Genomic DNA, 24,425 nt, shown 5'->3' with positions numbered 1-24,425 from the left:
GTGGTTCTTGAAGAACTTTGCATGTCAGTCAGCATGGGCTGTAGGGGGGTGTAAGAACAAGAGTTAACTTGGAAGGGGGAAAGCAGGAGGATGGAAGCAAAGGAAAAGCTCTTTGAAGCTTTTAATGTGAAAGTCTTCAACACTTCAGCCTTGTTTTTGAAAAAAATGGAGGTTACAACGTGGGAAGTGCTTGGCTGGATGTTTCTGGAGATATAAAGTGACCAAACAAAACTCCACACTGGGATTGTTCCAGCTCTTGCATTCAGCTGCAGCTTGCCTTTTGCTTTGGTTTTGGGTTTTTTTGGTTTTTTTGGCAGACAAACATAAAGAACATACCCTGATGTCTTTGTTCAGGAAATTTTGCCTAAATAAGAAGTGAAGAATCCTATGTACCCCTACAGGTGCAGAATCCTATGTACCCCTACCCCTACTCTTTAGCATCCACCTAACTAAAAGATTTGGCTTAAGTAGTAGTAAACCCCCAATAAAAGTTGGGGATTTTTTCTTTCTTTTTTCCTGGCTAGATTTTTTCTTTCTCTTTCATTTTTATAACCATCATTTTCTTGGCTTGCTTTCCATGCTTTTCAGACATTCTGAGTTATACAAACCTCACCTGTGTAGGCTTTGTCTTTCCTCTCAATTCACTTACAAGATGAACAGTGCTGTTGACCAAATGCAATGAAGTCTGATGAGTTTCCACCTAATTATTGGAAATTTTTCCTGCCTTTGAACATCACCATTCAGTGCACAATCCTACCAGAATCAAATAGTTGGTCCTTAGCTTCCAGTTCTCTGTCTACACTTGACTTTTCCTCCAACAAAACCCGTGGTGGTACTCCTGAAAGATACAGAGAAATCACTCTTGGAAGCAAATTTGTTTTACTAAGGCTTCAGAAAATTGTTTTAGAATTTGTAAAACTATGCATTCATCACTACACTCAAAATAATGATTTATTAATGTATTTCAGGTAGAGGTGTTTTTTTTTTTTTTTTTTCATATATACAAATCATTTGTCTGTCTCACACTAAAATCTGGTGGCTGGAAACCATTTCCTGTCTGGAAACCACGAGGATAGTGGAAAGTTTTCCTTTCTTCCTTAGGTAACCCTGTTTAGATTAAGGTGGAAGTTAACTAAAATACCTCTCTGGAATGGGTGGGATGGAAGAAGCAAAATAACTGCTTCTCACTTAAGGAATTTATATGGTAACACCTTCTGTCAAGGAAATGTGGAAAGTGCAGAGAAGAAAGTTGCCTTTTTGAAAGAGAGGTAGAAGGGAGAGAGTCACCCAGTGCCAAGGATTTGTTCACATAAAACCAGCGAGGTTAATTTAAGCATGATTCCCTTATTTCTTTTATTTAAGCTGTCCAGTTAAGTTGATTCTCAGTGGCTCTGTCTCACCTGGATACAAAGGTAACTGGCAAGAGCATCATCATGACCCAAAGAATCCAACTTGTTGGCCGGGCAGAGATGTCGCTCCACAGAAGATGCGAAAGTAACCCCAAACCTTCAGGAGAAACTGGGGGTTCCTCACTCTTTCCCAAAATACACTCACTTGAAGCAGGCATTGTCAAATTAATTTCTTTATTTTTTTTTTTTTTTTTCCTTCACTTGTAACGTGGCAGGTGCTGCCCAACAGCCCTGCAAATGAAGTCCTCTATTTCTCCACAGGCCAGGTATAGCCAGGGCGGCAGCAATGCAAGCTTCCCCACAATGTCCCACCAACCTTCCTCAACCCAGTTCTGAAGAAGTCACTTCTGGAGGTGAGTGGGTGGAAGAGTCTCTGTCCACGCAGTCCTTGCTGCTGGGCAGTGGTTCTTGCAGGACAGGCTGTTGGATGGAGACTTTCCCCCTTGTCTGGAATGAAGCACCAGCCTTGAGCAGATCACTTGCTGTTCCGTCAGTCGGCGTGGGTTGGGTTCGTTGAGGTTGCATCATCCTGCTTGACTGACTGCTGTCACCTTTTGATATTTCTTTGTGGTTGGATGGCACCTTTTGCATTTTTTTCTTGGTTTTGTCGTTTTGTTTCTTTTTTTTTTCCTTTTTTTTTTTTTTTTTTTGCACCGTTTTTTGTTTCCAGAGACTTTGTCAGTGCTTGTTGTCTCCGGAGCAGCATGCAAAGAGCTGAATGGTTGTAAATGTGCTATGGAAAAGCAATTCCTGGTGGAAGAAATGTGTGCAAGAGGAGCTTTAGAGCACCAGGCCAGGAGGCATGCACCAAAACTTGATAAGGGAGTGAATGTTGGTTTCCAGTATCTAAATGGACTATTAGGTTTCTTAACGTTTTCTCTTTTCCTAATTACTGTGTAATTCTGATATCGACGCCAATTAAGCTGGTAAACTGATGTTCTTTTTGAGATTATTTTACAATGAAGGAAATCTGCCTGTCTAAAGTGAGGCATGGAACTCTAAGAAAATAGTGGGAATGTGCTGCAGTTACAATAGGTGCCATCTAAAGCAGAAGACCCATGATAAATTATGGGAGAAAAATCATTGTGACTGATGCAAGTGGAGCATAAAAATGGTGAGGGCTCACAGGTTTGGCAAATAAATTCTCACATACATTGGTGGATTTATTTCCTTTCCTACAGGCTTAAAGTACAGTGAGGAGTGCTCTGTTTTCAGCCAAATTTGCAGCTCTTAAATGCAGGAATACAGTTGGTCAAATGGAAAGAAAGGCTCAGTGAGCTGTTAGGTCGTGGTGACTTCTGTAGCTTCAGGTGCTGTGTGAAGGATTTGCAAGGACTTTGCAGCTGAGGCCCCTGAGTTTCTTTAACTCTTTTGTAAAAGATAAGATCATCATCAAGATAAGGTCATCAACAAGATAAGATCATCATCAAGATAAGATCATCAACATGATGTGATAACATCAGAATGTAGCACAGAGACTGTATAAAATTAGCATTATTCCTGGCTGTGACTCTAGAATAAGAATCATAGAATCATAGAATCCTAGAATCCTAGGGGTTGGAAGGGACCTGGAAAGATCATCTAGTCCAACCCCCCCTGCCAGAGCAGGGCCCCCTAGAGTACATCCCCTAGGAACGTGTCCAGGGGGGTTTTGAATGTCTCCAGTGAAGGAGACTCCACAACCCCCCTGGGCAGCCTGTTCCAGGGCTCCGTCACCCTTACAGTAAAAAAATTTTTTCTGATATTCAACTTGAACCTCCTGTGCTCCAATTTACACCCATTACCCCTTGTCCTATCACTGGTCACCACTGAGAAAAGCCTAACTCCATCTCCCTGACACTCACCCCTTACATATTTGAAAACATTGATGAGGTCACCCCTCAGTCTCCTTTTCTCCAAACTAAAGAGACCCAGCTCCCTCAGCCTTTCCTCATAAGGGAGATGTTCCACTCCCTTAATCATCTCAGTAGCTCTGCGCTGGACTCTTTCAAGCACTTCCCTGTCCTTCTTGAACTGAGGGGCCCAGAACTGGACACAATACTCCAGGTGTGGCCTCACCAATGCAGAATAGAGGGGGAGGAGAACCTCTCTTGACCTCCTAACCACACCCTTTCTAATGCACCCCAGGATGCCATTGGCCTTCCAAGAAGAGTTTGTTTTCCCAAACCAACAGGTTTCCTAAAGGGATTTCTTGCCCTTTTTTACTTTAAGGGATATGAATCAGAATACTATTAATTTCATATACATCCAAACACTACCTGACTGCCTTTTTTGTTGGGGTGGCCAGGGATACAGGGTTTGGTTCATAACTAAAATGAGTCCTGTTGGATGAAGGAAAAAACCTCAAAACAACCTTAGGAGTATTCTTGAGGCAGCCTCATATTCCAGACAACTCTGGCAGCATGTGCTGCATCTGCTCTGACCCAGACCAGAACAGCTGCTGCCCTTCTGTCCAAACTGATGCCTCCAGGGGTGTATTTTCTAGAAAAAAAACCCACAAAATTCTGAAGGTGGGAATGGGTACCCATAGCAGGACAAGCTAACCCAGTGAAGCTTGGATATCAAACATACCAATATCTCCATGTTTGCAATATTTGCATTTTTTACTTCCCTCAAATTAGGATAAGGTCTTGCTTTTAATTTTAAGTGATTTCTCTTTCTTCTGCCTATTCCAGATTTGATTGAAGGAACCAGCATGTTGTGTTCTTGAAAGATGGGCTGCTCTGTTCTGTTTTGAATCCTTTAGGGTTCTGATGGGTTTCCAGAGTAATAAGTTAAATAAATGGATCTGTAGAAGCAATTTTGAAGACAGGAGCTTAGTGTGCACACATCTGTTGTGTGTATTTGATGCTTCCCTTCTCTCTCCCTCCCCCCTTTCTCCTTGCCTTCAAAATAAGCATTTTCTAGACTTCACTTTTCAGTCTTGTGACCTTGCAGTGCTTGGTAACATTGACCTTGGTTCTATAACCAGAATAATAAGAATATTCAGGATATAAAAAAGAGAAATTCTTTTACCTGCACAGTTTTCTTCTCCTCCTATTATTGTGCAGGCTCTCATTGACCCTTTACCTTTCATGCTAAAGCCATAAAGCTGGCTTGTGGGTACTATTGGAAGTTTTTGAGAGTTGGGAAGGACTTGGCAGATTGAATTTTTTTTTGTTTCCACTCCTCTAGCTGGCAGATGGTCCTTTAGGGCCTTTTGCCAGCAAGTGCAAGTCTTGAATAGCCTCCAGGAGTGAGTGCCCTGGTGGGGATGCTGGGCAGCCTCTGCTCCTTGCTGAGCTCAGCAGAACCAGGCTGCCACTGGTTCATCCATCCTTTCCCAAATGATCCCATATTTTTCTCTCAGGGGTCACAGGAGGTGCAGGGCAGAGCGTGGAGCCCCCCATGGGAGCTGTAAAACATCACAAAATATGAAATTAAATGACTGGTACAAAATCAGTGCCTGGAAGGGGGAGCTTCCAGTCTTAAAGCTGCTCTGAAACAACAGAGGGACCTTTTAAAAATGAGCTTTAACACTAAATTTCTCTTCCTCCTGAAACATAAACTCACTGCAGAGAGTTTTGCAGGCTGGAATAATTTTCCTGATGCCACTGAATGCATTGTTCTCACTGCCATAATAGTTCTGTGTTTATTCAGATTTAACCAACAGATGATTAATGATTTATTTTTGTATAAAAGAGTGGAACTTCATTTGGTGGATGAGAATTCCTCTTGGTGTGTCAGATTCTGTTTGAAGTGATATTTCTCGTGCTTTTTTAGTTTGGTCTGAATCCTCCCTCCCCTTACCACTTGCCTCTGCCTGACCTATAATACTGTGGATTAAAAAAAAAAAAAAAAAAAAAAGCAGGACTCCAGATGGTTCACTTCATGGAATGAGGGCACCTTTGTCTGAAAAGAATTTCAGTGTGAAACCAGGCAAAATCCAACTAAGAAAATAAACAATCTTAATCAGCAGCCCTAAAACATGATGTCTGCAGTTTCAGCCATCCCTGAGAAATCAGACATTGGATTTCTCAGACTTTTAGAGATCTGCCCAATTTCTTGGAGGCCATCAGAGAGCTACCTGAGTCTGATTAAATGTTTTGGGGTCCCATAGCTTCTGATGGCTCTTCTAGTTCCTGTAGTGGCCTTCTGGATTTTTGCAGAAGCAGGGTTTGGGGTCTGGTCATCAATAAGTGGTTATAGAACACAGCAGAGATCAGTCCTGTCTGTGCCCCTCATGGACCATGGCAGATTTTTATTTTTTTTTTCAGTAATCTTTTGATGGATCTCTTCCAATCTGCAGTAATCTGGAGTTTTCTCAGTGTGCCACTGGGCTTGGAAGAAATTCTTGAGAGAAAGAGATCATTTAGCATTTTATGTCACTGTGGTAATACCTCTAAAGGATGGGTGACTAAAAAGAAGTTTTTTTATATGTGAAAGATTTAAACCAAGAAGGTACCAACCGTGATGATCCAACAGGACAAAACTTAGCCTGAAGAATAAAAAAATTCCATCAGCTGTGATAAAGCAGGGATGTAGCTGAGTGTGTTGTTCAGCTCTCTGCCATAAATCATGATCAGATTTATATCTTCCCTATTATTTATACAGAAAGAGTCATTAGGCACAGCTGGGTCTGTAAACACAAGGAGAAGGTGGGTTTTGCCCACCAGTGTTAGGTATGAAACAAGAGAAAAAGTGAGAATATATTAAACCAGGGGCAAGAGGAGGTCATGGTGCCCGTGGAGGTCACCACGAGGAGCAACTGCATTATAAACTTGGCTCTGTTTGATGCCAATCCAGTTCTTGTTGAGCCCTGAGGAATACAGTTGGAGCTGAAGCAAGATCAAGCAGCTCTCCCTGCCTTTGACAACATCCCTCCTGCTGAAAATATTCTTTTGTTGCCCTTAGTAACTCTTTTCTGCACATCCTGATGGAATAATCATCATGGGCACTGACTGAGCACTCCTGGCCATGCAGTTGGGGGATGCTTTTCTTGGATGCTCTGGGGCTCCAGGGATTACCCCAACACCTTGTGATAAGTTAAGAGGGCTTGGCTGCTTACCACTGAACTATAAAATAAGTTTTTTCTGATCTCTGACTTGGTTCCCCCTTCACCCACACAGTAAAATACACAGAAATGTACCTCCCACAAAAATCTGCATCAAAAGCTGGCAGAAAAGAGAGAATCCATGGCACTCATCTTCTCTGGCCAAGCTTGGTGGACTTCGAGTGGATGAGAGAGTCCTAAATAATTTAATCTTGGTGTAAGTAGATCAGACATGGATGGGGTTTGTGTTTGTAAGTGCCTTCCAAAAGGGCTTTTCAGCAAAGAGACTCAGAGACTTGCTTGTCTGCAACCGGGTTCCAGGCAGATTCAGTCTCTCCCTGTGTCTCTGGTGGGATTTTGTGCCAGAACTGCCTGGTAATCCATCCTCAGGGAATTTTGTGTTCAGCTGGGATCCACGACTGAGGTCGGGTATCACTAAATAATGAACAGTCAGGTATGAGAAAGGCAAGAATGTTCACTTTGTCTGTAATCTTGCCCAAATTAATCTTTTTTGCATGTTTGTCAAAGTTGTTTTCTATCTTAACTATCAGTGACATACCTGGGATACAGATAATGAATCACTATTGCTGTGGGATTGTATCAAATTACATTGGGACTGTGTCTTGCTTTGGTTTACTTTTAATTCATTTTTCACCTATTATTAAATGTTGAAATAAGAAATAAGAGAATTACAAGTAGTACCATAAATCAGTGGGTGTCCTGGACTGCAGAGCAAGTCATTTTTATGAGAGCAAGCCCCTGTATTTATAATAAATCAAGTTCATTATCTTTTGAGCTTCCTGATTAAAGTAATTAGTCATTTATGCTGCTACAAAGCCATCAGTGAATATGTTGCTTTGTTTCACAAATTGTTTTCTAAGGGACATTGGTGACAAGGAGCTGCACATTGTCATGGTATATATATATTTTTTTTTTTTTTGGGGGTTGTTGGTGGGGAAATAGTTTCCCCTAACCCAAATTCACCCCCCAGGCAGCTCCCCCCTCAGTTAGAAGAAGCTGGCTTGAAGATTTGAACTTGAAAACTAATTTAAAATGCCACCTAGGACATAGGAGGAGGAGTTGGGTAGGGTTCCAGTATGGGAACCAGTATGAACTGGTTCTTAGAGCTGAGGAGGGGGGCTCAGGGTGCTCTTTTTCTGGGTGGGTGTCCTCACTGCTGCCACAACCTCTTGCCACAAACATCCCTGGAGTGAGGTCTGCTCAATGACATGTGCCAAATCTTTGGAAATTTGGGAATTACGTGGCTTTTTCCACCTGTAAAATACTGCTGTTACCTGGTGGGGTTTGGTTTGCAACGAGGCATAAGACACAGGTCACCCCCAAGCTCAAATTCCTGCTCTTGACCTAGGAATAATTAGGAAGGGATGAGTCAAGATATTTCAGTGTTAAGTCCAGTTTTTCCTCTGATGGCATTTTTGGTTTTATCAGTCCTGCTGTCCCAGCTTGGGTGCTCCCAAGAAATCTACAGTCAGACATAAACTCATGGAATGGTTTGGGTTGGAAGGGACCTTAAAGATCATCAAGAGCCAACCCCCTGCATGGGCAGGGACACCTCCCACCAGCCCAGGTTGCTCCAAGCCCCATCCAACCTGGACTTGGACACTGCCAGGGATGGGGCAGCCACAGCTTCCTTGGGCAACCTGGGCCAGGGGCTCAGCTCCCTCAAATTAGAGGATTTCTCCCTATTGTCTGACCTAAATCTCCCCTCTTCCAGCTTAAAACCATCCCCTCTTGTCCTATCACACCCTGCCCTTGTAAAAAGCCTCTTCCCAGCTTTTCTGTAGCCTCTCTGCCCCAGATCTGTCTCACACTCCCCACCTTTCCCATCTCTTGGCTGTGTCCCATCCCTCATCCCCAGCCCAGTTCCTTCTGCCACACCACTACCACCTTTGCTGCTTCTCCTCCACAGGTACCAGCCCAGCTCCCTTGGTTCACAAACCCCACGTGGCAGCACTGAATGAACCCTAGAGCCAAGAAGATGTTGACAGGACACCACTTTGGATTTAGGTTTCTTGGTGTTTTCATAGAAACACAGAACAGTTTGGGTTGGAAGGGACCTTAAAGCTCCTCCAGTCCCAACCCCCTGCATGGGCAGGGACACCTCCCACCAGCCCAGGTTGCTCCAAGCCCCATCCAACCTGGACTTGGACACTGCCAGGGATGGGGCAGCCATACAGGGAGAATAAAATTAAATAGATCAGGAATGGAAGGTGTGATTTTTAAGGAGATGCAGGTTTGTTTACTGCGATGTTCTGTGGATGGTAATTGTAAAATATTAATAGTAAAACATTCCTATAGCTGGTTTTTTTTTTCTTTTAGGTTATATTCCTGTGAGAAATAAGTGATTTATACTCCTGTGAGAAATAAGTGATAAGACAGAGGGTGAGAATTTGAGAGATTCAGCTTAGAAAAAAGGAAAGGTGGGACTAAGAGCAGGTTAACACATGAGCTCTGCCATTCTTTTCCCTGTTAGTGTTGCAGTCTCACAAGGAAGCTTAAATGTGTGTTAGAGAAAGAGTCTGAATCTGCTCAGATAAAGAAAACAGGAATTTTTCAGAGATTCTATGTACGTGGGCATTGCAGAATTGTACACACTAAAAAACAAAGCAGGGAGAAGTCCTCTAAAAGGATGAACACTGCCATTTGAAAAGAAAATAGGTACTTGTGGCTGAGCACCACCTGGGTATTAATGTAGCCAATTACTGTGTCCCACCTTTCAAACATGATTATGTTAGAGCAAGAAAAAAGCCAATATTGTATTTTCTGTGACCTTTCTAATGCTATATGTACACATATAGATTTGTGTTATTTGTCTCTTTGATTTGCCAAATGTTTCTTATTTGTGGCTCAAGGCATTTATTTATTGCAAGGCTTCAAGCTGTGGTAAGCAAGGTCATAGATTAAGAATTGATTTCCACAGTTGCTCCAGCATACAAACTGAATTTCTCTTGGTTGGTTATAAAAACTACAGCTGAGCATAAATGCAGCTTTTTGACATTGTCTTGAAAATTCACATTAAAGCAAATGAGAAAATATTCCTAAGTATCTATTGCATGTTTAATTTAGGCCTCCAGCTAAAGCCCAAGGAAAGCAGATTGTTTTTATGCTGCAAGCTTCTGAGTAAAACCATGCTGGCACTGATTTGTTTTCTTTATTTCACTTCTTTTTTATTTCCTATTACTTTGTTTCCTTCGTTTTTTTTTTTAAATGAGATTTTCAGGGCAGTTTTCTGGGCAAACCCTGGTGTGATCTGTATGTTGTTTAGTTCCTTGGGTTTGCTACATGCTCCTAGAATTATTGCCAATTACAGCAGGCTTTAAAATGGAATATAGGTCCTCTCCTTTGGAAATAGCCCTGTTAGAAACAGAAAAAATCAGCTGTTTCATTAGCAGTGTTTCTAATGTGAGACAGAAAATCCTGCAGACAGAATTTCACCTGACAGAATTTCACCTGACAGAACAGAAATTCACCTAAATCAAGGAGGGATGTTTTGAGGGTGTTTTTAAGGCGTTCTTCATGCTTCTTCTTATGAGTTCTCATCATTATTATTATGTTTTATTTCATTTGAGGTGTGCTTGTGTTGGTAATGAAAGTAGATCTGCACTGTGTCCAGCAGTCAGTTTGTGTAATTGTCAAAGATGTGGAACCCTTGGCTGAAGCTTTGCAGAATTCCCTGCTAACTCTGGAATAAAATTTACATTGCAGAAATTGCCTTCAGAAAATAACTCTGATAAAATACCCTGCCCTCTGTTTTTGAATTAGCATGCCCAGAGCAGAAGCTGTAAAATAGGTGGTGTGTGTTTTCAGCTCATAATCAACATCATCAAGTGGCTTTACAAATATTAGCTTGGCCTCTCCTGCTCCTGCATGCATCTGAGTTACTGCTTCTGCCATTAGCAGAGGAACCACATTGCAAAGTGATTTTTGGGGGGGATAACAGTGTTTTGGGAGTTTTCTTGGTGGGAATTTTTTGTTTGCAGTGCCCAAGTTCACTCTGTGTCTTACAGCACTAAGGTGGCAAATGTTTTGGGGTTTGGTTGTACTCCGAGAGGGGCTGAATTCTCAGTGCTGTTGCAAGGAATAAAAGGGTTTGGAGGTAAAAAAAGTATGGGGTTGTTTGGAAAGATAATGTTTGTTAGGAAAAAAAATAAATACTTGCAGAAATGAGGTGGCTCAGAGATAGAAATCACTCCTCTTTCCAGTTCAGATGGATGTTTTGGAGGAGTGAGTGTGTAGAATTCACCTGTAGGTTCTGATTCTTGTCCCTTTTGTGACTTGGATGTGGCAGGGTTGGAATTCATGGATCTCCATTCCTGGCTTTTCCCAGCAATCCATTTTATGAGCACCTTCTTTTTGCAAAATCTTGAATTGGACCTTATTTGAGTTATGAAAACCCAAGGATTTTAGTCGTGTTTGAAATGCCCACTCCCATAACAAACATGGTTTTGACTTTGAATTTCCATATGGAGATATCTCAAAAAAAAAAATCCCTACAGCTTTGTGGTGAAATGAGGTGAATCTATTAATCTCTTCACTTCTAATTCAACTCAGACTTTCTCTGAAATACCAGAAGAATCTCACTGAAGCCCTTGTGAGGAAGGAATTACCATTATCTCAAGTCTGGTAGTCAGGAAGGCTTCTTGTTAGGGTATTGAGGACTAACTCATGCATGGTTATGCCTGACTGAATACAAGATTTCCACCCATTTCCAACATGGAGATTTCTTCTTTGAAAAGCTCTTAAATATGTATGAAGGATGTTGGACTGATTCATTAAGCTGGAATAAATCCTGATGCCAAATGAGGGAAATGAAGAGACCCAAATGCTCATCTGACCCATTTGTCCAGTACAAATAGTACAAAGTTCTGTGCCATCCACAATGGAAATTTATTTGATCATATTTTGATCAATATGAACCCAATATTCATTGCTTGATGGCATTGGCTCTTGGAAACAAGAACTGCTGCTGTTTATGTTCTTGTGGGTATCCTAAATCAGCATTTGGAACACAGGTATCCCAGGTGTGAACATGCAGCCAGAGCTTGATATTACAGCTGCTGTGTCTCAGTTATTTCTGTGGTAAGTATTTTCATACTTGTGAAAGAAAATGTATGGATTTTAAATTTTTAATTATTTTTTTTTAACTAAACTACAATTTTTGTTTTGCACTGGATACTTCAGCACTAAAAGTCAGCAGGAGCATGGATCCTTCCTCAGCCTTCAGTCTTTTGCAAAAGGCAGGGGTGTCCCTGCTGGAAACCCACTAAATGCTGATTTAGAAGAACACCTTGAATCTCTGCTGTGGATTTAAGAGGCAAAAAGCAATGTCAGATGGTTCAGCTGCACTTTTGCACCCCATGGAGAGCCTGCTCAGTGCCATGGGTGCTCTGGGACATGGCACCCACCTCCACTGCCTCAGCCAGAGGAGGATCAGCCAAACCCATGATGCTCAGAGGTGCTTGAAGAAGGTGAAGAAGCAAAGGTCACCTGGTGTGAAGCTTCTAGGTATGCCCTTCTTTTTATCAACACAGTGACATAGTGCATGAACTCTGGATTTTCTTTTGCTTGATGTCTGAATGCAGATTTGTTTATCATGGGTAATAGAAAGTTGAAGAAGGGAGGTGAACACGAGATGCAGGGCAGGTCCTCTTAATAGAATCCTCATGGTTGGAAAGGACCTTCAAGATCATCAGTCCTACCCAATCTTAACCACTAAATCATCTCCCAAAACACCACATCCACCCGTTTTTTGAATACCCCCTGGGATGGTGACTCCACCACCTCCCTGAGCAACCTGTTCCAGTGCTTCACCACTTCTTCAGTGAAGGATTTTTTCCCAAATATCTGCTCTGAACCTCCCGTGGCACAGCTTGAACCCATTACCTCTTGTCCTAATAATTCCCTTTTCCACCCTCTCAATAAAATGCACTGGCATGGAAATGTTTGAATGCAGTCCTGATGACATGGTAAAGCAAAACAGAAGGCCATAGATTTGAAAATAAAACTTAATAGTTATTTTCTCATTTGATACTGGTAAAGAGACAGCCATTACCTTGCTCCTTCTCTACCTCTGAGTTATTCATGGTATCTGAACTATGTTTTTATATCATGTCATCATTAGCTCATCATGTTTGCTTTCCCTGTCCAAATCCAAGACAGAGAAGCCCCACTGCTCTTTTCAGATGGCTTTTGGTTTCTCTTTTCCTTTATTTGAAAAATAATCAGGTTGCAAATTTTACCCAGGGGGATGAGTGGTGGAGCTCATCCTTGCTTTGCTGGCTCAGCAGCATCTGATCCCTGCAAAACTGCTCTAGTAACTCCATGATGTTCTGGTTGCTTTTTTTGGCTTTTTTTGCTTTTTTCTTTTTGCCTCTCAAAAGCACTGATGCCTGGATGTCCACTGACTCATTAGCATTTAATCTTTTAAATTCATTGAGAGTTCTTTCTCTTTTATTCCAAAAAGAGAAGGAGGTGGTAAAAACTAGCTATGCTGGAGCAAAGTAATAAAAAAAACCAACTAGCTCTTCAGGCTCAGTTTAGAGATTTTGCTCCCTTATTGTCTTTCTCTTAAATAAACCAAGAGGTGGCTTTGTTTCTTTTCACCCACATCCATCTTCACACTTCCTTTATACTCACCTTGCTAAAGTGTGATGCTCTCTCTGCCTCCACTTAAAGGAACCCTGAGAGCAGTCTTAGGAAAGCAAACCCAAGTGATCTGTGTGCTTGCAGTCTCTTTACAACCTGAATAATCTGCTCATCCTGTAGCTGGATGATGATTTGCTCCAGATTGCCCATCCCTAGTCCTGCCAGGCCATGTGAATCCTCCTGGCTCTGTGCTGAGCTTTCCCCCCATCAGTGCAGTCCTGGAATTTGGGCTGATGGAAGCTCTCTCCATGGGCTGGAGGCTTTGTCCTGCCAATAGCAGATAAATTCACAAATAAAAAGGAGCTCTGATACCCCCTGAAAAGGCTCTGTTGGTACCAGGGAGCTGAGATGTTGGATGTGGGACTGAGGCACAGGTGTGAAAAGTTGGGGGCTTTAGGGGGAAATGAAATGACCTTGCTGTTGTATGGCAGAAGTGGATCAATGCCTTTGTTTTTCTGGGTTTTTTTTTGAAAGATTATCACCTGCTGGCTGCAGAGGGGTGGATTCAGCTTCCTCCTGGAGGCCAAGCAAATCCCTTGAGGAAGATCTTGCTTTCTGCTGCAGCCTAAAGACAAGATGGAAGGGGAGAGCATCTATGAAGTGGATTCTGGAGATGGACTTGGAGGTAAGGATGCCTAAGCCTTATTTTTTGCTTTGATCCCAGATCTCTGCTTACAAGAAGCCCTTATGCCAAAGGACCTTGGAAGCCACAAAAAGCAAATGTGATCAAGATGTCATTAATTGTATTATGTCACTTTACAAGCAGTGAATAAAAAGTTTTGAAAACAACCGTGTCCTGGAGGGAATGGCACACCTAGAGACTGCATGTTTTAAATGTCTAAGATGTCCCCAAAATGATGCAAACCCTTAATACTTACAATAAAAGTAAAGGCTTGTAGCCTTTTCTCTCCTTCTCTGTTTTGCCTTTTTCTGTCTCTCACCTGCTGAGTAACTGCACTGCACACACTGTCTGCTTTCTTTGTATTTTTTGTAGAAAACAGCATGAAATGGTACTGATTCTGCCTTCTGTACTAGTGACCCATGTGTAGATGGAACCATTGACCTAAAAATAAAGAGTTCTTGTTTCACTTATCTACTGATTCCACAGGTGTCTTGGAAAAATAGTCTGTGGTTTATTATCCCTGGCTTATCATGTGGTTCATCATCTTCCTAACGGGGTGAATGGCTTCTCAGGTGAATTAATATTAAATCTGTGATGCAGAGGACCTTGGACAGAGTTTTTGGGGAGATCCATCTGGTTTAAATGTGTGGTTTGACACAGCTTCTTCTGAGTTGAACTGTTTAAGCACCTTTATCTAGTTTGCAAAACGCCTCAACCAGTTAAATCAACTCATTTTTGAGCTCAGAAATCTGAATATTTTGGGAAAGAAGGAGGGTTCTGCATTAGAATGTTGTAATAACAAAGTCTTGGTGTGCTGCACATCTATTTGACAGTTTAGGTGTTTTCCTGTCACTGGATTGTAACCAAGCAGATTGCTTTGGGTCTGAGTCTATTGCACTTGTGCTACAATTCCCCCTTTTATATTTAATGCTTTTGTAGTACTTTTCCTGGGCCCTATCTGTGCTGAAAAACCAAGTCACTGCTTCTGTGATTTGATTTTTCAAGATTTAATCCTGGTTTTTTTTGGCAAAGAGCCTGCAGCATCTTTATATATATAATAAAGATGAATAAACAGCATAGCACACACTTCTCCTTGTTCCCTGCCCTGTTATTTCAATAAGAACCTGAAGCTTTGGTGCTGCCCAAAAGGTCTCACAGGGCAGAGGCTGGGGAGGGGTTAAGCAACTTCTGGGGTTCTGTCTCACCTTTAGGATTCTGCCAGATTTGCTTTTAGCCTGGTGTTTTCCACTTGTAGTTTCTTGTTCCAGTAAAAAATCCTTCCTGCATGTTAGCAGTGCTGTGAGCCAGTTGCTATGGTGTTCAGCTTTTTTTTTCCCTTTCTTTTTTTTTTTTTAACCAATCACTTGGCTTTTGTGATGATTCAGCCCAGAATGAGAAATCAGTCACAGGGGCTAGAGCTGTAATCAAAAGAGCAGCTATTGTTGGCTTGAAAATCTATAAGAGGCTGGTTGGGAGAACAGCAGAATTTGAGTTTCAAGAAAATATTGATCACAGTCTGTGCTTATGGTGTGTTTTCTAATGTGTAGCTAAATGCTTGTGATGATGGTAATGGCAGGAGCCCTTTTTTCAGAATGATGAGAAAATCTGACTAATTCCTCTCTGTTGTTTTATCACCCCACAGCCATCTGTAATTTTCAGCTTAAAAACGTTCAGGTGTCTTTATTCTGTGGCCATTTCTTATTGATTGGTTTGTTTCTTCTCTCCTTTTGTGGTGTTTCTGGTTGGCAGTATGTTTCTGCACAGGATATTATTTCCTAGTGGAAGATGACAAGACTCTGCTGTTTGTCTTCTCAATATTGCCCTGTGGCTAATCAGAAAATTCTGGAAGACTGCTGGATAATTTAGCAGGGTTTTAGTCAGAGTGGTGCTGACTTTAAAGTGACTTTTTTAAGTGGTGTCCAAGGGTTGGACTTGGTGATCTCTGAGGTCCTTTCCAACCCAGCCAATTCTATGATTCTATGATCTGTAGCTGCTGAATCCTTGGATTCTATGATCTAAGGATAAAAGAGACCAGAGAGGGATATTCTGACAGGTGAACTATACAAAAAAAAAAAAAAAGAAGATTTTTGTGGGTCTTCTGCAGGTTTGATGAAGCTCTTAGCTGCTTGCAGGCAAGGTTGTTCTCCTCCCCATCCTGTCTGCAGCTGTATCAGCAGGACAAATAAAAGATACTGCTTCTTTTCTACAGAACAGATTCTCTCCAGAGCCCTGGCTGTCCTATAAATAAAACTTTTACACTGCAATTTAGAAATCACCCTCATAAAAGACAGTGCCACATAATAAAAGGCCATCTATATCTATATCATCTGTATCTAGAGAGTGCAGCTGGTAACAAGGATGTGAAAGCCCATTTGGAGTAGAAGTAGACCAAATAAATGAAAATTTCTTCCAGGAATGCTTCCTGTCTCTGTGCTCTGTACTATACACTGGCCCAATGCTTTCCCAGGGGCTTCTCCTGAAGAAACCTTTGCTACCAAAAGGATCATGAGAGCTTTTCTTCTCTTTCCCAGAGCCTTAGGTGGTACTCCTGGTCCTGGGTGCAGGTAATGATGTCCCACTGAATCTGATGCCTTCAGATGAGGTTTTTAGTGTTTATTAGTGTTCTTTTGCTTATTTGAAAGGCCTAGGTCCTAAGTTACAAAATTTGTATGAATGAGCAGCACTCATCCTGGCATTACAGTCATCAGAGTGTGGCAGATAGGTCTGTACTGAAATAAATGTGGGAGATTTATCTTCACCTAGAAGTATAATTGCAATTACAGGAGGGAAAGGAAAAAACAAGAGTTGTTCTTCTTGGACATAGGTTTTTGGTCCCACTGAATGGTGGTAATGATGTCCCACTGAATGGTATTTCTGCTCTCTCTGGCTGTGAGCAAAACCACCTCCTGGTTACCAGGGGTTTGACTCAGAACAGGAATTAAATGGTGAGGTGGGATCTTGGAGAGACTTCAGACAATGCTGGTAGAGAGCAGGAACTTTTCACCTCTTTCCAAGCTCCATTTCAGTGCTGGATTCCTCCCTGGCACTGGAGATCCATGCAAACTCCTGCATGCTTCTCTGCATGCCAGCAGGATGCTAAAGGAAATAAAAGGTTTCTAAGCATGGGGGACATGGCTTTGCAAGGGATCAACACCTCAGTTCCATGCTCCACTGCTCTATTCTGATGTCTTCAGATGAATTTTTTATTATTTATTTGTGTTCTTTTGCTTATTTGAAAGGCCTAGGTCCTAAGTTACAAACTCTGTCTGAATGAGCAGCACTCATCCTGGCATTACAGTCATTAGTGTGGCAGATAGGTTTGTACTGTAATAAATGTGAGATATTTATATTGATTCTTATCCTCACCTAGAAGTAAAATTTTCATTACAGGAGGGAGGGGAAAGAAGGAGAGTTGTTCTTCTTGAACATAGCTTTTTGGTGATTTGCATTCAAAATGTGTAAGGGGGCACTTGTGAAAAGTGATGCTAATTTGTAACCATTGTGGACATCAAAAATACTGTGACCTGAAGGGGATTAAGAAATCCTTAAAGGTGATTAAGAAACCACAGTGCTTATAGACATATGGCCAGTATTTAAGTCTCAGTTAATGTCTTCACTCTGAGTTTTCACCTGATGGTGAAGATATAGTGAGTTTATTAATTAATTCACCATCTAATAAATCTAATTATTAAGGGATGGTGGTTTGAAATGTGAACGTGGAAAACCTCAACCAAATGGTTCCTGCTAAAACAACAGAAATTGAAGTTGCCAGGGTTCTCCTAAAGTTTGCTGCAGAGAAATGCTTGGATGGGGTCCTGAAGTGGTGGCATAGATGATTTGGAAATAAATTAATTTATTCTTTCTTCAAGCACCACAGTCATTGATCACATCATTTAAAAAGCTTGGGGCATCTGAAAATCTTATGTCAGAAAGTGGACGAGAACACCCAAGGTCTTCAAGGAATTTTTTTTTGCAGTGGCCCTGGCATTTTCATACTTTTGCAAGGACATTCAGACAAGATATTAAATTGAGTAGTTTTTGGTGTCTAAAGTAGATGGATATTCCTCTGTACCTTCACTTTGAAATTGGTGGAAATATCATAGCTCCAGTGCTTTTGGAAATTCTGATAGAGATATGGTGGTCTGCATGCTCAGAAGACTTACACCATTACCACCAAAAGAATTTAGATTCACTATTTATTATATCTACTGCTTTTAACAGTGCAAATTTAAGCAGTTAAAAAAACTCTCAGGAGGACACTGCATGCAAATACAGAACTGAATAACTAACTTGAATGGATTGCTGCTGTCTGGACTGGATTCACATGATGACAAATGCCTTCATAAGAATGACTGCTTTGATACAGCATTTGGTCTTTCTGAATTTTAAAGCTCTGCAAATTTAAATATCAGCATGTGTAAATAAGCACTGAAATCATCCTGGCATGTATAATAGATTTTTTTTCATTTCCTATTCATTACTTGCATGTATTTGTTTTCCAGTGTATCTCCTAGAAAAGATGGGGTTTTGGAGAAAAGTGAAAGATAGAGATTAAAATGGAGAATATATTTCTATACAGATGCAGGAGGTTTTTTTCTCTGAAGCTGTACAGACCTGGAATGAGGGTTGCTAGTTTGGATTTCTCTGCTTTGAATACCAATATGAATCTAAAATAGGTTCCTTAGCTTCCTCCCCTTATGTTCTGCTGCCATAAATATGGTTTATTTCTCTGACACAGAGCATTTTATTTGTATGCCTGTGTGTTTTGTTTCTTTTTTTCACTTTTTTTTTTTTCCTTGTGACTTTTTTATTTTTCATCCTACCTTTAAATGAGAAAGAGCCCCTGTTCTCTAGGTCCTGTAGACTGTTTTTCTAGGGTCCATTTTAAATTCTAGGGTCCATTTTAAATTCTAGGGAATTTTAAGACCTATTTTAATGGTTCTGAAACCCCTGCTTCAACAAGCATTCTGTTGAACTGTTGTACCTGGAGGGTACAAGGATTAATCTGAGCTGAATCCCTTCAACAACTGCACAACAGATTTTTCATTTAGGAATGTGCAAGGTACTTAATTATTCCAATGTCTTAGATCAGCACTGAGCTATCAGCACCTCTCTGGTATTTCTAGAAATAATATCTACTTGGTTGGGAGTAGGAGTATTTGAGAAGAAACCCTCTTGAGTCTCAGATAATCACATCTGTTGGGCTGATCCCAACGGGATGAGGTTCAACATTCCAAGTGCCGGGTCCTGCACTTTGGCCACAACAACCCCATGGGGAGCTCCAGGCTGGGCACAGAGTGGCAGAAAGGGAGCTGGGAGTCTGGATTGCCAGGAAGCTGAAGAGGAGGCAGCAGTGTGCCCAGGTGGCCAAGAAGGCCAATGGCATCCTGGGCTGGCTCAGGAACAGCGTGGCCAGCAGGTCCAGGGAAGGGATTCTGCCCCTGTGCTCAGCCCTGGGGAGGCCACAGCTTGAGTCCTGGGTCCAGTTCTGGGCCCCTCAGCTCAGGAAGGAGATTGAGGTGCTGGAGCAGGTCCAGAGAAGAGCAAGGAGGCTGGGAAGGGATCCAGCACAAGTCCTGTGAGGAAGGGCTGAGGGAGCTGGGGGTGTTGAGGCTGGAGAAGAGGAGGCTCAGGGGAGACCTCATCACTCTCTCCAACTCCCTGAAAGGAGGTTGGAGCCAGGGGGGGGTTGGGCTCTTTTCCCAGGCAACTCTCAGCAAGACAAGAGGGCACAAGAGGTCTCAAGTTGTGCCAGGGGAGGTTTAGGTTGGACATGAGAAAGAATTTCTTTAGGGAGAGGGTGATCAGACACTGGAATGGGCTGCCCAGGGAAGGGGTGGATTCTCCATCCCTGGAGATATTTCAAAAGAGCCTGGATGTGGCACTCAGTGCCATGGGCTGGGAACTGCAGCGGGAGTGGATCAAGGGTTGGACTTGATGAGCTCTGAGGTCCCTTCCAACCCAGCCAATTCTATGATTCTGTGATTCTATGATCTATGGAAGGAAATCCAAAGGAATTAGGAAGATCTGGGCTGCAGCCTCTGATCTGCATTCTTTGAAGTCTGGGAATGTAGACTGAGGAAACATTTTTTTTTCTGTTATTGAAGGCAATTGGGAGAACAAGGTGTTTGCTTGCTTGACAGGATCAACAGTTTTGTTCCTTATGAAAACTTTTCCTTAGATGAGGAAAGTGTTCACCTTTTTTTTTTTTTTTTTTGTCTTGAATTTCTCTGTCTTTTAGGGAAAGCTATAAGGAAGGCGGCTCTGGTGGCATCTAGAATCCTCAGATTTCCTTGACTGAATCCATCTGGGTTTAGCCCTAGATCCCTACTCCATCCCTAGATGTAGTAGACAAAGCTGCACTGCTTGCACTGATAAATTCTATCTTCCAAATGATAGACCAAGGTACAGTCATCCATACTGACCATTTCTCCTCTCCTTTGACTCTTGATTCTGTTGTTTTTTTTTTTGGTAGCTGTGCCAGTGTTTGTTCCCATTCCTGTGGGCTATCTTTTCACCAGCATTCTAAACAAAAATTCATGGAAAGAGACTTGTGGCCTGGCTCTTGCTTTTGATGTTGCCAAGTCCTTTTGGGTCTGCAGCTTGGTAGGGGATTTAACCTCTTTTTTGAGCTTTACAAACTTGCCTTCAGTGGCAAGCGGGGGTGTTGGCAGCACAGCTCTGTTTGGTTTGGCTACCAGTGGAAAAGAAAAAAAAAAATGAAATCTTCAAATTGATTCCCTTTTTTTTGACACCTCTTTTTATTGGACTTTGTACACTCAGCAGTCATAAAATGAAAAAAGCTTGTGGTAAAAAAAGCATAGGGTTTGGCTGTAAAATAACAGCTGTAGAATGAAAATTAAAAGAAAAATGGATCAATAAAATCCTATTTTAAATGATCATTAATAATTTGGTTTCTTTATCTCTGCTTTGGAAGCTCAGCTAGCTGTAGGCATGAGCAAAGCTCAGTGCCAGCTGCCTGAGCTCAGAACTTCTCTTTGCTTTTGTTTTTGATGGGAAAATCTTCTGTTTCCTACCTGTTTCACTTCTGAAATGTAGGGGAGGTGACTTTCATCACACAGAAGGTGACCAGTTCCAACAGGCTTTTGGAGTGGAGGTGTTGGTTCCCATTTTAAGAGGCTTTGGTATGCAAGAGAATAGATTGCTCTGTTCGAATCGTCCAGGAAATCTAAAAATTAAGATTTCTTAAGCATTTTTTTTAAGTTGTCTTATATGTTTGAACCTTAATTCTGTTGCACAGAGGCTGGTAAAATTTTGATTTTTACATGGCTTAGATATTGAGTTGGAAGACTTCAAAGTTGTCTTTTCTTTTGGCCAAAAATGGGGAGGGGGAGGAGGATGCTTCCTGCATATTTCTTCTCAACTCCTTCATGCTGCATGTTGGGCTGCAGCTGGTCACTGCCTCCACCTTCAAATATTGAGCTTTATTCTTTTTTTTGTGTTATGCCCAGGGATAAAAACTTCCCCTGGCTTCTTCCTAGTGCACAAAGCACTTGGGAGGGATTCTGGGGTCTGGAATGGATGCTTGGAAGCTCAGATTGGGAATGTCCAGGTCTTGCTAAGGGAGATATTATACCAACCCTAGTCTAAATCACCAGCTGACCCCAAGAGAGAAGTCTGTAGGACATGCACAATGTGTGAGTTGAGGCTTTCAAGTTGCTCCATAAAACCTGTTTACTGCTATCTGGGTTAAAAAAATACCAGATTTAAAGCACAGATGCTGGTGGTGTTCAGCCTTGCTGTGCTGCTCCTCAGATGGTTCTCCTTTGGAATGTAATTCTTTCAAAATACATGGACTTGCTGGGAGGTTAATGAAAGGTTCCAGTAATTCTCCTGCTTAATTAGCATAGCACAGCAAATAATTGCAGAATATGTCTGTCTTCTCAGTTGACACCAACAGGTCTCCCCTTTGGCACGTGGATAATTGGTAATTTTCTGTAGGTATCCTTAGTGGAAGAGGAGGATGAGGACATTTTGGGTTGCTTTAGTGGCTGTGACAACATTCAGGTGGCTTGAAGAGGGTTGTGTCAAAGTCTTTGGTGTCTGCCACCAGTGAAATTGGTATTTTTATATATATTATATATATATATATTCATATATTGGATATTTTTCTTGGTGAGGAGTGACTATAATAGTGTGGCTTGGTGTTTGCTTTTGTAGGGGTTCATCTTATCTCTCTGCCTTCTCACACACTCAGACATTATCTCACAGCTTCCAAAAATCTGATGTGTGTCTTTGATTTCCCAGTGCTGTGCTTTTTGCCATCAAAATGTAGAAGTTTAATAACTAGAGAGCTTAGATTTCTGGCACTGTTCCTTTGTTATAAAAGTTAAAAGGGAAATTTCCTTGGGAAAACTGGTAATTCTGACCTCTGAAGAAAACATAGAAAAGCTTATATCCATTACTGGTATTAGTTATTTCATTTTAGGGTTTCTTTATTTTCTGTTTGGGTTTTATTTCTTCACCTATTAGTTTAATAAAGCCATTAGCAAGTTTACTTTGGGGCAGCAATTAATGAAGGTGAGATTAAATATCAGCTTATAAAAAGTCATCTGCCACTTAGGGGATGGGAGAAGTGATAATTAAAGAGTTAATCTCATGATTCAGTAGCACATTTGGCCTTCAAAGTTTTAAATACTTTGTGAGCAAAAATCACCTTTCAGTAGGTGATGTTGCACCCATAGCTTAAAACATTTAGAAATCCAGAGAGTTCAGCTTATTTCTGTCTTTAGTTGTGTAAATTCTTTGCATGTTCTTGAGTAGAGTGGATATATTCCAGATCAGATTAAAGTCTGGAAAAGTGAGGAGTAGATGCTGCCTTATTTAGATGTTATTTTAAAGCCCTCTTAAATGGTTTTTAGTTTAAAAATCAATTTTTAACAGCCCACATAATTTTTAACTACACCATCAGCTTTTTGCTACCTGCATTTTAGGCAGTGTTATTTAGTTAACTTCCTTTCATCATCTCAGTTGTTCAAATATTGTTGCTTGATTGCTCTGCAATGGGGATAAATTTCTTTTCTGATGAATACAATGAGCTAGATTAAAGCACATGGGCAAGAAAAATGGAATGCAGGAAATATAACAAAATGAACAAACAGCCAAAGGGAAAACACACAAAAAAAAAAAAAAAAAAAAAAAAAAAAAACCCAAAATGAGAAACCTTCCCCCAACCTAAAAATGAGGAAATCTCTGATTGACTCCTCTCCATTTCCCAAATCAAACCCAATGCAGACACACACAAAAAGTAGCATTTTTAGCATTTTTACAGCCTAAAATAGCTCTGATTCTGGAAGTGGATGTCCAGCTGCCACTGAACAACCCTTCCTAATGCCATCCAAAAGTTCTGCTGAAGGGGAACAAACCTCAGACCCTGAAAGCTTTATGGAAAGAGAGAAGCATTCTTCCTGCTCATTTTAACTAGGGATTCAGAATATGTTTATCCAGGTTTTATCCATTAAAATTTATGGCTGATGACTTGGCAAACAAGCATTATAACTACTTCTGATGTTAGACTGCTGTGGAAGAGCAGCCATGGATAAGTTAGTAGGATATGGATGTGTGTATTCCTCTTTTTTCCTAGCATTTGCAGTGACTCTCCAACATAAAAAAAAAAAAACATGTGTAAGCTCACCAGATCTAGTTATGTTTTCTGTTCAAAATGTGCTGTAAATAATTTTCATGCTCCTTCTGCTGTGCTAAAAGTAAAATTAGGATGTTGTTATGCTACTCATTAAAAACTCGGGGCCCTTGGGGCACTGGATTACAAATTGGTGCAGTTAATTCCCGTTGTTGCAAACAGCAATTAATTACAATTTAAGCATAAAACCTGTTAAAAAAAACACCCAAACCACTTTGCCTCTTAATTATGAAGTAACAGAAGGCCCTGGGTTGCACAGTTAGTCCTTGTTTACAAAGTCTTTGAGCCATAGGGTTGTCCATGGTGTTGGTGGGTGGTGTTGACTCAGGGTGTTGGGTTTTTTTTTTTGTTTTTTTTTTTGGCTCACAGGGGCCTTGTTTTTTCTCTTAGCCCCATGTCCCTCACAGCTCCTGCAGAGCACCAGCTGGGGCTCCTTGCAGCATCCTCCCCCTCTTCTTTCTGCTCCAGTTTTGGCAGCAGGATTTGCTGAACCACACTGTTCCCAGGCCACTTCTGTGGAACTCAAGCTGTTGTAACACCTGATGGTCACCAAGGGCAAGGCAACAAAAAATTGTGGCTTATTGATGTATCTCTAATACTCCAGCTCCTTATCTTTCATATCAGTTGCTTAATTCTGAAGAATTTGGAAGAAAACCTTCAGCTATCCAGTCCATGGAATAATCCTTATCTTAGCTTTCCTTGCAACAACAACAAAAAGCCCCTAAAGCAACCCCAAACCTCCTCAAAAATGCAGATATTCCAGTTGCAGTGCTCTTTGGCTTTTCTAGCAGATTCTTCCATTTGTTTCCTGGTGCTACAGGCAATATGGTGGGTTTTAATCCAGCTTGTAGAAAACTGTTTGATAAATGTGTTATCTAGGCAAGTGAGTGTAATTTTTAATAGCTTGGCAAACTGCTACGTTGTGAAATGCTTTTATCAAACCTTTACCAGGCCCAGACCTCTTAAGGAAACAGATACAAGGCAGGGAAAGAAAAGGCTGCTGTGGAGACTTAGTTTGATTAAAATGTTTTGGTA

The 24,425-nt window shown here is 41.3% G+C and overlaps 1 protein-coding gene across 7 annotated transcripts in view; it reads left to right on the top strand.

Annotated features, from left to right (window-relative positions):
* Window positions 1-24,425, top strand: part of PPP2R2C (protein phosphatase 2 regulatory subunit Bgamma) — a 167,760-nt gene that overhangs the window by 53,911 nt on the left and 89,424 nt on the right. For 2 of the 7 annotated variants that reach the window (XM_071744000.1, XM_071744001.1), the window contains one exon: window positions 1,671-1,762. The exons of 2 other annotated variants lie outside the window; for them this stretch is intronic. In XM_071744000.1, the coding sequence (XP_071600101.1) occupies window positions 1,696-1,762 (67 nt within the window). In that variant the 5' untranslated portion in view covers window positions 1,671-1,695. Of the gene's footprint in view, window positions 1-1,670; window positions 1,763-11,008; window positions 11,542-11,643; window positions 11,968-13,581; window positions 13,733-24,425 lie in introns of those variants that run through there. 3 more of the 7 variants (XM_071744002.1, XM_071744003.1, XM_071744004.1) reach the window with 3 other exon arrangements.

This window comes from Heliangelus exortis, chromosome 4 (assembly GCF_036169615.1).
Source record: "Heliangelus exortis chromosome 4, bHelExo1.hap1, whole genome shotgun sequence".
NCBI lineage: Eukaryota > Metazoa > Chordata > Aves > Apodiformes > Trochilidae > Heliangelus > Heliangelus exortis.
Note: the sequence above shows the minus strand (reverse complement) of the source record. Positions and strands in the feature narration are given on the sequence as shown.